General features: G+C 38.0%; 1 protein-coding gene across 29 annotated transcripts in view; it reads left to right on the forward strand.

Annotated features, from left to right (window-relative positions):
• Window positions 1-13052, forward strand: part of Scaf8 (SR-related CTD-associated factor 8) — a 187811-nt gene that overhangs the window by 31302 nt on the left and 143457 nt on the right. For 23 of the 29 annotated variants that reach the window (XR_015658432.1, XR_015658395.1, XR_015658390.1 and 20 more), the window contains 3 exons: window positions 6812-6973; window positions 10785-10938; window positions 11965-12095. Coding sequence is in view for 21 of the 29 variants with exons in the window: in NM_001428712.1 (NP_001415641.1) it covers window positions 6812-6973; window positions 10785-10938; window positions 11965-12095 (447 nt within the window). In the remaining 8 variants the exon portion in view is untranslated. Of the gene's footprint in view, window positions 1-3160; window positions 3370-6811; window positions 6974-10784; window positions 10939-11964; window positions 12096-13052 lie in introns of all 29 variants that reach the window. The other 6 variants (XM_087616176.1, XM_087616164.1, XM_087616135.1 and 3 more) reach the window with 1 other exon arrangement.

The raw sequence follows: 13052 nt of genomic DNA on the forward strand, positions 1-13052 counted from the left end.
CTCCCCTTCCCACCACTCAAATAAACTATTCTAAACTACCTAAATGAATAAATATTTTAGTTTATAGTTTTTGATTTATTTTTTATTTGTATGAGTGTTTTGCTTGCATGTATGTAAGTGTGTGAACCAGTGTGGCTTATATTCATGGTGGGCAGCAGGAGCTGCAGCTATAGCCTGTGTCAGCTGTCATATGTGTGCTGGAAGTCAACTTTGGAAGAGCAGTATATGCTCTTAATTAAGCACTGAGCCATCTTTCCACCCCTTTCCCTTTTTTTAAAAGGTGTTTGTTTTCTCCATAAAACACTTGTTAAACGTTTTGGGATTAAGTAGTTTAGATAAAGATAAAACTTGAAGGAAATCAAACTGTACAGTGCAGCGATAGTGACTAAACATTTCCACCAGTGTAAATCTTTTTAAAGGGTCTAATGTCAAAGCCAGCACTTGAGTGTAACTGTGGAATAGTGTAGGGAATGTTGCTGGAATGCTGGGTGTCACTGAATTAGGGGAGGGGCCTGAGATGTGCATTTCCTCCATTTCCTGGTTGGTGACTTAGCTCCTCATTGAAAAGTCAGTCTGTATAATCAGGTTTCATGGGGAAAAAACACTTACAGATAAATGGGTTTTGATGGATGAGATTGGGGTGGAAGTATGTTTGATCAAATAAGATAGGTATTTCAGGATGTTGGGAAGACCTTAATAAGACTGTTTTGCAGTCCATGTGAAGAAGGTACCCTGGGGAGAAAATGAAGTACTTTGTCTGTATCCCTGTTTACAGACTGAGCTATGAATTTCTGTAATGATTCAATAAACTTTTAATCTTAAAGTATTAATCTTAGAGTGATAACTCATGTTATTAGGTCAGTGAACATGTCCTAACACAGATTGCCTGTAACTTTCAATTATTTTGGGTGGCAACGTATTATATAAAATAAGCAAACATAATCTAAAAATCCAAAATCATATTGCTCCAAAATTCTAAAAATACTTGCTTAACTTTATAGAGAATGTTGGACAGGTAGAATTAGCCTTTTGAGATAGTCCTAAAAGTAGTTCCTTCCTTTTGTTTTATTTTCTGCATCGACTTCTGTAGATTGTTCCATAGGTTAAGCATTCACACACTGACAAGATTCTGATTCCTTTTGGACTTCCAAATAAGGTAGCTGAGAACACTCATGTTCTAGTTGTGGGATAAATGCAGGTATTCATTTTTGGGGGGGAGGGGACATAATATTTCTGTTATGGAAATTGCCTAAGTATTCTCCAGATTGGCTGTACCATTTCATGTTACATTACACACTGTAAACAAATAATTCAAGTTCAGTATAAGTGTGTAATCTATGGTCCTATGTGTTAGTTGTTAAAATCTTATAGATAGAATGATGGATGATGGTGACAAATGAAAAGTTAGCATTAAAGCTGACTTCTTATAGGACAACTGCTTAGAATAAATCCTGGGGCCTCCAGCTTTGATGTGATGAGTGCAGCCAACACACCGTGTTCTCATAATTCTCTGCTCTTTGTAAGTTGCACACTTACATATTTATTTGTTTGTCTGTGTGAGCATATGTGTGTGTCCATGTGTCCTAGCATAGGTGGCGAGGAGAACAACTTACCGAGTCAGTCCTACTGGGTGGGGCCTAGAGATGATGACCATACTTGGTGGCAGGTGCATTTACCGGCTGAACCATCTTGCCATCCTGTCTACTTTCTGTAAGACTGAAGCAAAAAACTATAGGCACTAAGGAATTAAAAGTTTTAGCAGTACTTTGAGTCAGCTTTTAATATTCACCCTGTGTTTGTATTATAAAAAATCTACTTATATTAGTTATGGATGAGAAAATTAATTTTGAATTGGAAACTCCATGATTTGCTGACTTTTCTATTATCTACACCTAACCATTCTGTTATTTACCTGTTTAAAATGCACTAGAGAAGACTATTTAGCTCCATTCCTGGAATTTTTATGACTCGTCAAGCTCCTTTTTGTCCATGTGAAGCTTACCATTTTATATTTGTCTCTTATACTCAGGGCTGAATGCTGTCACTCAGTATTGTTTGTTTTAATGTAGTCTGGATACTCTGTTTTAACCAGAGGCAGTCAGTGCTGCTGTGGCTACTGTTAGCTACCCATTAGGCCTGTAATCTTTCTTGGTTCTGATAATATTCTGTCAACTGTTACTGTTGGCTTTTATTAACTTTAAATTTCCTACTGTTATGCTGGTAATATCCCTTGTCATTTTCATGAAGCAGACACAGGAAATATAAAAATTATGACATACTCTTGCCTTAATGTTTTCCTCCAGAAACCTTAATCCTATGCAAGTACCTGCTTTTATTTTTTAATTATCTGTGCATGTGTCTGTGCTTCTGTAGGCTGCATTTGCACAGTTGTGTTTAGAGTCCAGAGGCACTGGATCTCTAGAGCTGCACTTACATATTTATTTAATGTGGCTACAGGGACCAGGACTGTTCCCTGTGGTAGCAGAGTGGGCTCTTAACTGGTGAGCCACATCTTCAGCCTCCAAGTGTGTGTTTTAATAAGCTAAAGCACTTGGTCATCCTTTGCTACAGTTATTTCTCCACCCGTTGCTATTTTCTCAGAAAGAATGGCAGTCTTTTTTGAGGGACACTTGTTATAGTCACTTTTGTTCTCCCTGTTTAGATGTGTACATTTTTATGTATCTTAGTGAAGACTGACTTTGATTGTGTACATAGTCTTCATCCTTGGGCGGGTGCACAAACATAGGGGCATTTAGATAATTTGAAAGGAAGTCCTTCCAGAGGCTCCTTGTCCATGTGTAATGTTTACTAAAATTTCTTTGCCCTGGGATATCTTTGGTAAGTTATAAACACCACATTATTCCAGTTTATATTTCATGTACACTTCCCTGTCTAGTTATGATGAGACACGTTTGCCTAATGCTTTACTTTTTATTATGAAGTACATACATATATGTACATGTACAGAAAGTGGTCATAGACACAGGGCCTTATAAGGACAAGACTTGTGTAATTGCTACTCATTTTTTGCAGTCAAACTAAAGCTGGCTGCCTCTTTCTAGTTTCTTGTATTTGTCCGCCCAGGTAAGCACAGTCAGGCTTTGCTTTTTCCTTGTTTGCTGCTAAAATAAGCATGACTTTTGTTTTTAATTATTTACAGAATATTAGTTTCTATAACCCAACCCACAAGGATAATACTTCCAAAATTAACAGCACAGCTAAAGTTGCCCAAAATTCAAATTTTACACCACTAAACTTCGGCAGTTCATAGACCAGCTTTTCAGATATACAGAAGAAGAATTCCCCACATGGTGCCGCCCTAACTGTACCCTGGGATAGCCACCAGCAGCATCACTCAGTTATGTGCAGGTACAACCACTTGTATTTTCCCTGGTCTCCTTTTGTTTTCCTTAATGGTGACTTTTAATATGTGAAGGCAGCAGCTCATGTCTGAGTGGAATTATTGAGTGAAGTTTGTTTACATGTTGCATAAAATGGTGCCCCGCTTGCCTAAAGAGATCTTTTTTAGACAACCCTGACTGATAATAGTGACAGATGGCAACTTGGGCATGATTCAAACCTGACAAGTAGGGGCTGGGGATTTAGCTCAGTGGTAGAGCGCTTACCTAGGAAGCGCAAGGCCCTGGGTTCGGTCCCCAGCTCCGAAAAAAAGAACCAAAAAAAAAAAACCTGACAAGTACAGTTAGAGTTGTAGTCACTTGGTCTTTACCTCCCTCCCCCACCTTCCTCAGAAGAGGACATCAGATCCCACTCCAGATGGCTGTGAGCCACCATGTGGTTGCTGGGAACTGAACTCAGGACCTCTGGAAGAGCAGTCAGTGCTCTTAACCGCTGAGTAATCTCTCCAGCCCTTTATCTTTTTCTTAATAAGATTGTTTTTCTGCAACATGAGAGATTGAAAAGTTACTGGAATATTTTTGAAGATGGTGTGTCTAACATGGTAATAATATTAATTGTTCAGTGGTGAGACATGATGGTGCATCCCTGTAATCCCAGCTACTCAAGAGATGAGGCTCATGATTATGAGTTTCCAACTCTCTCCACACTATACTGAGACTGCAGCTTAAAAGCAGGCAAACCACATCATCGACAACAAAGTAATTCAGATTTAAAATGTTGGGGAGGCGTAGGAGATTTTATTTTCAGTCTGATAGAATTTTTGAATTTTTTGTGTTAAGTATCTGTGATTTATGTACCTTAAATTAAATTATTTAAAACAAGAAATTAAAATATTTTGCTTTTCCATGCATGCTAAGATGGCATAAAGTAGTGTGAGAAACTGCCCTGCAGTCTGTTCATGTAAAGAGTGGCTCTCAGTGGTGGAGCAAGTGTTTGTCTTGGTGCAGTGCTGCTTGGCTCTAGGGCTGCTGCCCTTCCAAAGCCTCAGTCTGCATTGCTCCATGGAGGCAGCTGTTTGGGGTGGGCACTGGTGCACTGAGAATTTGTCATCAGAGTCCAAGGGAAATATACTTTAAAGACCACATTGATGACTTGTTTTATTTATTATTCAGTGCTAACTTGTCTCATTAGCAACTCGTGAGTCCTAACTCATAAGTTAATTCTTTCTGTAAAATGCATTGTATGTGAGATTATTATTTATGTCAACATATGGTCAATAAATCATTATTTAATATGTAGCAGTGGTCATATTTTCTTTTTAATCAAGTGGATTTTGTTCTCATTAAGTTAAAATTATTTTTCTTTTGAAATGTGTTGCATGGATAGGTAGGTGTGTATGTATGCAAGGAAGATAGTTTGGGACAGATACATGAACTAAAGCGACATGTGGGTGGGTGGGTGCGGGTATGAGGAGAAACTTCAGGCCTTCAAAAAGAGCAAACTTTAAACAGGCGTTGTTCTGATTGGTCAGTTTCTTCAGATAATAAATGTTCAATCAGCACCTTTACCATCACCTTTGAGGGACTACCACAAGCTCTTAGTAGCAAACAAAAAACCCCAAACATCTAGAAACAATTCCTGTGCATTAGTGTTTAAATCTCTCTTGATAAAGATCAGTAAGGAAATTTGAAGAAACACATTAAGTATCGACTAGACTTTTTGCAGGGTTAAATTAAAAATTGGGTTGGCTGTAAATAGCATTAAATGGTGGCCTAAGGATTACTTTTTTCACTGATATGTAAAACTTTTAAAATGTGTTTTAAAAGTTGTACTTTAAAACAAGAAACTGTAGTACAGCCAATTTAAGCTTATCCCCAGCTATCTCGCAAATAAGTGGAGACTCAGACTATGGTTATTTTATTGGGCTTTGGCAATTACTGGGGGCTAACCCTAATCAGCTTTTGTAACTTCTAGCCTGGCTACCTCCCCAGCAGTGTACCCAAGATACTTGCAGTTTCTCCTGGCCATGTGCTCATGGTTCCTCTCCCCTCATGGCGGCTTCTTCCATGCTCCTCTCATTCTTCTTCCTTTTCCTCCGGGTCTCTTCTCACTCCTCTCTCTTCTCCACCCGGAACCTGGAAACTCAAAACCCACCCACCTCTAATCTCTCCAGTAATTGGCTGTAGCCAATTTTATTTAACCAATAGTTTTAAATCAAGGAACAAGATTTGTACAACAAAAGCTTGTAAACGTGAGAATTCACTCCTAGGCCAAGACCTTCCTGTATAGAATTTAGCATTACAATACATAGCCTCAGACCAAACCCCAACAAGAAACTTTTAAAAAAGAAAAGCTGTATTTATAGATCTGGACAGGGCTAGTGCATGATTCTAAATATGTTGAGTCCCAAGAAGTGTTTTGTGTTAGTTTGTTCAGTGATTTCAAGAAAATTAATTTGAGTGTAATATTGGACCTAATTATACCTAGAAGTACATCCTTCTTTGTGGTTGTAAATTTTAGCTAACATGTTTTTAAAGCAAGTTCTCTTGGGGCTGGAAAGATGGCTCTGGTTGATAGCAGTTGTTTTTGCAGGCCCTGGGCTCTGTTTCCAGCACTGCATGTCAGCTCACAGCCACCTCCAACTCCGTTTCTAGGGGATCAGTACCCACTCCTCTCTTTTGCAGGCTCCTGCTCTGCATGTGCTGCACATCCATACACGCAGACAAAATTCTCATGTATATGGAGTAAATAAAAAGACATCCAAGTTTTCTTAGGTTTCTTGTTCTAGAATAGAAATCTTGATTCCAACTATGCAAGCTAGGAAACACTGTGCTAAGAATCTTTAGTTTACAAAATACTTCAAAGATAAGTAAGTTAAAAAGATACTGACCCAGTGGGCTAGTTTGAAAACATTTGAGCGCTTTGGTGTTTGCCAGCTTTCCCAGAGTTTTATGGCGGTAGTTTCATGTCTCCTTTATAGATGAGGTATTTGAGACAATCATAAATGTTCGGCTGGTTATATTTAGCATGTTATAATGGTTGTTTTATTTGTTCTTTTATTGCTACAGAAGTGTGAGCAGTGGAGTCTAATCCACACCTGCAAAGTGTTTTCTAACCGTTTCTTGATTTTTTTCTTCTATTGTTCTAGTTTTTTAAATTCTTTAAGTGATTTTTCAAAATAATGTCTATCAGGTTGTTTTTAGTCATTGAGGTCAGTTATACAGTGCTGGTTTGGAACTTGGGTGAGCAACAGTTGACCTGAATGCATTGAGTGGTGAAAGTAGATTCTGTTCAGAGTAGATGCTATTTCAAATCGAATGGTTAAGAACTAGGCAGAGTCTGCATATTAATTACAGCCTGAGCAGTGTTTTTGCTTAAGTGGAGTTTATAATGTCTTTTCTTTCAAGGATTTTACCTTTCTATTCCTTCCCTCTCACTTTTCTCTCATCAGTGTAAACCAGAATACAAGGTACCCGGACTGTATGTTATTGACTCCATTGTGCGACAATCCCGGCATCAGTTTGGTCAAGAAAAGGATGTGTTTGCACCCAGATTTAGTAATAACATCATTAGCACTTTCCAGAATTTATATCGGTGCCCGGGGGATGACAAGGTATGTTATTATTTTATTAAAGGAGCTATGGTACCCTCTTCTTAGATAGAATCTTTAGACCACCTTATTATATGACCTCTTGTTGACATTTACTCTTAGCTAATCTGACCTTTAATATTTAATTATTGTAACAGCCACACTCATTTTACTCGTAGAACTTTTAGAGAGTAGAAAAATGTAATTCCTTCTGCTACTTTTTAATTTATTGAAGCAACTTTTGTAAAAAATTTGCTACCAAAGTATTTTGAAATTGTATTAGACATTGAGTCCTGCACACAGCCACTTTAGGATTGTGGTTATATTTCAGTTTTGTGGGAAATGGATCTGCCAAGCAGTTCATAGAGAAGTACACATCAGACTTCTTTTGTTGCATTTTCTAAGTGCTGAAGACTAACACTGAGATTTTAGTGTGTGTAAATGGTCTATATTTGGAAGGTAAAGGATCTAGAGCTAAGATTCAAAGGAGATGGTTCCCTTCATAGCTCCTCTGGTTATAGGTGATACTGATTTGGAAGTGATATGGTATCCTTTTTCTGTTTTTAAAAAAAGTTACGAAATGGTTAAGAGAGGGTAAATGGTTGGTGATGGCTGTTGACAATTACTTCTCTATTAGAGCAGGCAGTCGTGAAGCTTACAGATGTCTGTATCCCCAGTTCCAAGGGATTCAGCACTGTCTTTCATTCTCTCTCTTCTGTTCTTTTTCTTTCTCTCTTATACACACACATACAACACTATAAAAAGGAGAGAATGGGTGAGGGTTGTTATAAGGAAGAATCATAAATCTAAGGCTTATAACAAGACTATTTTTTTTTTCCTTTTTTTTCTTTTTCGGAGCTGGGGACCAAACCCAGGGCCATGCGCTTGCTAGGCAAGTGCTCTACCACTGAGCTAAATCCCCAACCCTGACTAGTTTTATTTTTAATCACTGTCATGTCTTGAATTTTAAAAGTCAGTATTATAGGGATAAATTTATTGTAGCATATTCTTCGTAAATATTCTTGGATATATTTCCTGGCAGTTCCTGTATTTTGTTCTAATTATTTTGGTATTACGGTAAGCCTAGCTAGTAGTCCTAAAGACTGTTTTAGATGTTCAGTCACCCACCTTAATGATTTCTTTTTTTTTTTTTTTTTCCTTTTTTTTTTTTTTTTGGAGCTGGGGACCGAACCCAGGGCCTTGTGCTTGCTAGGCAAGCGCTCTACCACTGAGCTAAATCCCCAACCCCAATGATTTCTAATAATGGAATCCTGTGTAAAATAATTCATTAATTTGAAATAGCACTTATTTAGAAGTCATACTGATTTTCTTGAATTTTTGACAGTTACAGGATACAAATCCATTTTGATCTTGTGGGTTTCATGACTAACACCTCTCAGAATAATCTTTATGGATGAGGCATTTTATAGACCGTATGAGGAAAGATGAGCTGAGTCTGTAGTCTCAGTATTAAAGGAGGGATGTGTGTTTAGATACACAGGATGATGTTGCTGGGGTTCTTTAAAGAACTTAGTGAGTATCAGACGTAGAGAAAGGTTTATGTGCCAAAAGAGTGACCAGTACTCTGAGTACTGGCTCTGTGCAGAGGCAAGAGTTGAATCAGAGGGCTTGAACCATTTGTTGTATAATTTTTCTTATGCATCATTTGAAGTACAAAAATTTACACAACTGCATGTTACTTAAAGTGAACCAAATCTTTATTTTACATATTTAACTATTATTTTCTCTTGCGACTTGGACAGCACCAGCATCTTTTTTTTTTTCTTAAAAAGTAACAACACCTTAGAATAGTAGTAATTGATAGTTCTTTGGCATAGAACTCTGTATTAAATAGTTGTGATTCATTAGTTCTGTGTGGTCATTAAGGGATTGGGGAGACTTTTATTCTTAATTTCGGTTCAGGTGATCTTTACTCTGATTTAAGTCTATAGTCTGAGTAAACTATTATTTCAAGAAGTGGAAATAATTGATGTTTATTTAAAATAATAATAAAAATAACATGGTGAAGCATTTTAGAATATCTTTCTTTGTTGGGCATATAGGCCTACAGACCTGAAGCTTCTGGAATCTGTGAACCCTTCCATCAAACAAAAAGACACTTAGTAGGAATCTCTTTGCTCACTAACTCTCCGCATTCCTGATTGTGACATACAGATCTCTATAATCAACTCAGTCTTTTCAAGTTACATTATCTTGAGTAAGACATATGCAAGAATTGAGTCAATAGAATTTGAGAACTAAGAAGGGATTTCATATGAACACTGTGGGAGAACGATGAGGGTTTCAAGTGAGTTGAAGTAGTTTTTTGACTGATGACAGCCTGTAGCTTTGTCTCAGGGTGCTTGTGCCTAAGACATGCAAATGCTAGCAGCAGGCAGTTTGTTACAGTCACAGCTAAAGAAAAGTATAAAATCTGTTGTAGTTCATTTTGTAAATGAAGAAATGTTGGTAAAATTTATTGACATAGTTGGCCTAGGACCAGAGAGAATGAGAAGTGTCAGGCACATCTGTCATGAATTGTATAGGAGATGCTTATATATTACATGACTACATGAACCTCACGAAAAATGGGACTCAGGCCTAAGTACTCAAGAAACCCAGAACAGGTAAAGCACAGTATGATGTACCTGTAGGACTGAGTCGAAGTTCTTTGACTGTAGTGAATTGGACACACAGTTGCACTCAAAGGGCTTGTCAGAAAAAGACTCATGGTGGAGAACATGCAGATTTGATTTATTTATTTTTGCAAAATGGTAGAAGACGCAGATTATTCTAAGTCACAAAATAATGTAGAGTATATAAATATATCATATAAAACATAGTTCTTGCCCTAAGGGCCAATTGAGTAATGCTCGTGGGGCGTTGACTTTACCTTCAGGGAGAGGGTCGATAGGAACAGTGACAAAGAGGAGAAGAGGGGCTTCACGCTGTGCCTAGGAAGTGGATGGCTTTGGGTGTAAAGTACATTTATGGCAAGGTTCTTAAACAGGACTTGAGTTTGGTAAATTGTCCTTTTTCTTTTTGTCAGGGAAACATGCTGAACACAGGTACTGAGCTACATTTCTTAAGTAGAGAAATAGTCTTCCTAAAATTATTAAATAGCTTATAAAATGAAATTTGTTTAAGAGTCACATTAGATGAGGACTTTGTCCTGAAGTTGCTTGCTAGTTCAGAAGTTAAGCATTCTGTGAGTCAGGGTTAAAGTGCACCTTTATGTGTGTGTATACATGGTATTGATATAGTCTCTGCCCCTGCCTCAGAGGTCTTAGGGCAGGGCAGAGATGATGGCCAAGAAGTAATGTGTTTGCTGTTCAGGCCCCCCCCCCCCCCCCACACACACACACACACTTCCTTTGATCCTGGAACCTATGGAAAGACTCCGGGAACTAAAACAGGTAGTTTAGGTAGGGAACTACCTGATACCTGTGTTATCAATCCCATGTGACTTGGCATACATAGAAGATGGAGCCTACCTGTCACCTGCTTAGCTAAATGTAGCCTTCATTTATGGTGTGTAGCTATCAGAAGTATCTACCCTATGGCCTAAAGTTGGGGACTACAGAATGGTTAAAAACAATTTCAGGTTGGAATTTGCCACTGAAGTATTTTAGTCTCTCTTTGTATGGCCAAATAACCTGAACGGAATGAGTGTGCTAAGGTTTTGAAAGCAGAAAAAGTTGAAAACAGTTTTAGAGATGTAATTTGCCATGGAAATATTTTAATCTTCTTAACATCCTATGTTCAGATAATCTGTGAAATGAGTTGTACTAATATTTTGAAAGCAAAACATTTAGTGTCATTTTCTTTGTTCTAGAGTAAAATAGTGAGAGTATTAAACTTATGGCAGAAGAATAATGTTTTTAAGAGCGAGATTATCCAGCCTCTCCTGGATATGGCGGCAGGGATTCCTCCCCCAGTTGTCACCCCGGTTTTGGCCAGCACCACTGCAGCCATGAGCAACACTCCAGGTACGTGTTTGTTGTACAGACTGTTGGAGACCCAGTCCCTCTGCTCACCCACTGTTCACATGCGCAGTGCTACAGGGTGACAGCAGAGGGGTTTGTCCAGCGTGAGACTTGATGGCTGAGTGTGGTGGCAAGTGCCCTTAGTCCTTACACTGGGTGGGCAGGCAGTCAGGCAGGTGTGTCTCCTTATGTTTATCAAATAAAATACTGTGCTTTTGCTGTTAATCTAAAATTTAGAAAACATTTTTAAAAAATTGATTTTCTTTTTTTTAATCATCAGAAACGTTTTGGAAAATGTATATATATAACCATCCATTTTGTTTTGTTTAGCACTATCAGGAATTGAACTCGGGGCTTTGCCTGTGCTGGGTAAGCCCTCTTCCACTGAGCCACAGCCCCAGCTCTCAGTGAAAGGTTTCCTGATTTAGGTTGTCTGTAACTCCTTAAACCTATATATGTAACTTAATTTGTTTACAGGAAATTTGGGGAATGTAATTTTTAAGAACCCAAAAATGGCTTAATAAAGCCAAGGTTGCTTTAATGTAATTATCTAAAAATTTTATCATTTGGAACATTTTATATATTTTCAGTTTTTACTGACCGAACCCAGCATTCACTAACTTTTTGCATGTAGTTCTTGCTCACCTGTCTACAAATTTACATAATGTATAAACAAGAGTTTTGAACAAAAATGGTTTTATCTTATAGAATCTCACAGATTTTACCAGGAAAGATTGTATTTTTGTTATTTCTCCCTGTTAAAGACTTTTCTATAGTAAACCTTTGCTGACAGGTTTCATCGAAGTGGTAGCTTAGTTTAAGACAAGTGTGGACAAATCCCATGGGGCTTGGAGTGGAGAGTTTCCTTTCTGTCTGTAGAAGGCTGTAAGTGGTTTTCAAGATGGAGTCAATAAAGTGAAAGTGTACTATCTGCTCATGTTTTATATATTAACTGAATAAATCTTGGAACCTTTTTAAGTATCGTTTACTTGCTTCCTTCTTTGGTACATGTGATGTCTTTTCTAAAAGGAACACCTGTGACACCTGTTACTCCAGCCAATGTGGTTCAAGGCCTACCTGATCCATGGGTATCGCAGATAACAAACACAGACACACTGGCAGCTGTTGCCCAGATCCTACAAAGTCCTCAAGGTCAACAGGTGAGTCCCTACGCTGTGTCAAGAAGGTTCCTGATGTGTGATTCCATAGTGTACCCTTCATGTTGTGTTGTCCTTTCCTGTTAACATGGGAGCACTGTGCTTGGAAGAAACACTTACATGGTGTTTACTCAGTATTTCTTCGTGGACATTATCTTGTCATAAATGTTCTCTCGTAAGGTTTTCTATATGAGAGTACTGAGGTAGCACATAGCATATGCCAAACATTATTAGGTGGCATTACTATCCCACTGATAAAACAGGGTGCTTCCTGTGGTCACTGTAGCAGGAACCAGTAGAACAAAGTCACTTTAGAGAAGTTACTGCTGGGGTGCTTTGAACAGGGCCCTTGGGAAATGGCAATGTCAGAGGACTGGTTCAGCTCTCTAAAGGAGGGACAGGACAGCCTGTTTCCCCTCTTTTCTCTCATGTTGCTTCCTCCATTCTAAGAGTTGTGTGTCTTATTGTTGACCTGAGTGGTAAGGTCGTGCTCATAATGTTTTTTCTACTATAATAAATATCCAATATTATAGTAATATAATAGACACTGTTCCAGTGGTATTACAATATATGATCTAATATTGCAATGTTTTGATAATTGCATGACTCTGATTTGTTTCCTCTTACTGCTATTTTAAGATGGATTGTTTACTACTCTCTTGAATGGTGCTTGTGCCTTCTCATGCTAACTGTTAATAGTAGATCGCCGTTTTCACTTTCCTGGTCTTTGCTGACAGTTACTAATTGTAAACATTGCACTGAATAGATTGTTTTATTAACAAGGCAATTGTTTATGAAGCAATAATACATATTCAAGGCATATATGTAATTTGTGATATTCAGATTAGGGTAAATGGCATATTTACTCTCTCAGTCATTTACTCTTTTTGTTGTTGTTGTAAACAGTAAAATCCTCTTTACTGGATATGTTAAAATGATTGTTCTCGGGGTTGGGGATTT

The sequence above is a fragment of the Rattus norvegicus genome, chromosome 1, assembly GCF_021556685.1.
Source record: "Rattus norvegicus strain SHRSP/BbbUtx chromosome 1, alternate assembly SHRSP_T2T, whole genome shotgun sequence".
Lineage (NCBI taxonomy): Eukaryota > Metazoa > Chordata > Mammalia > Rodentia > Muridae > Rattus > Rattus norvegicus.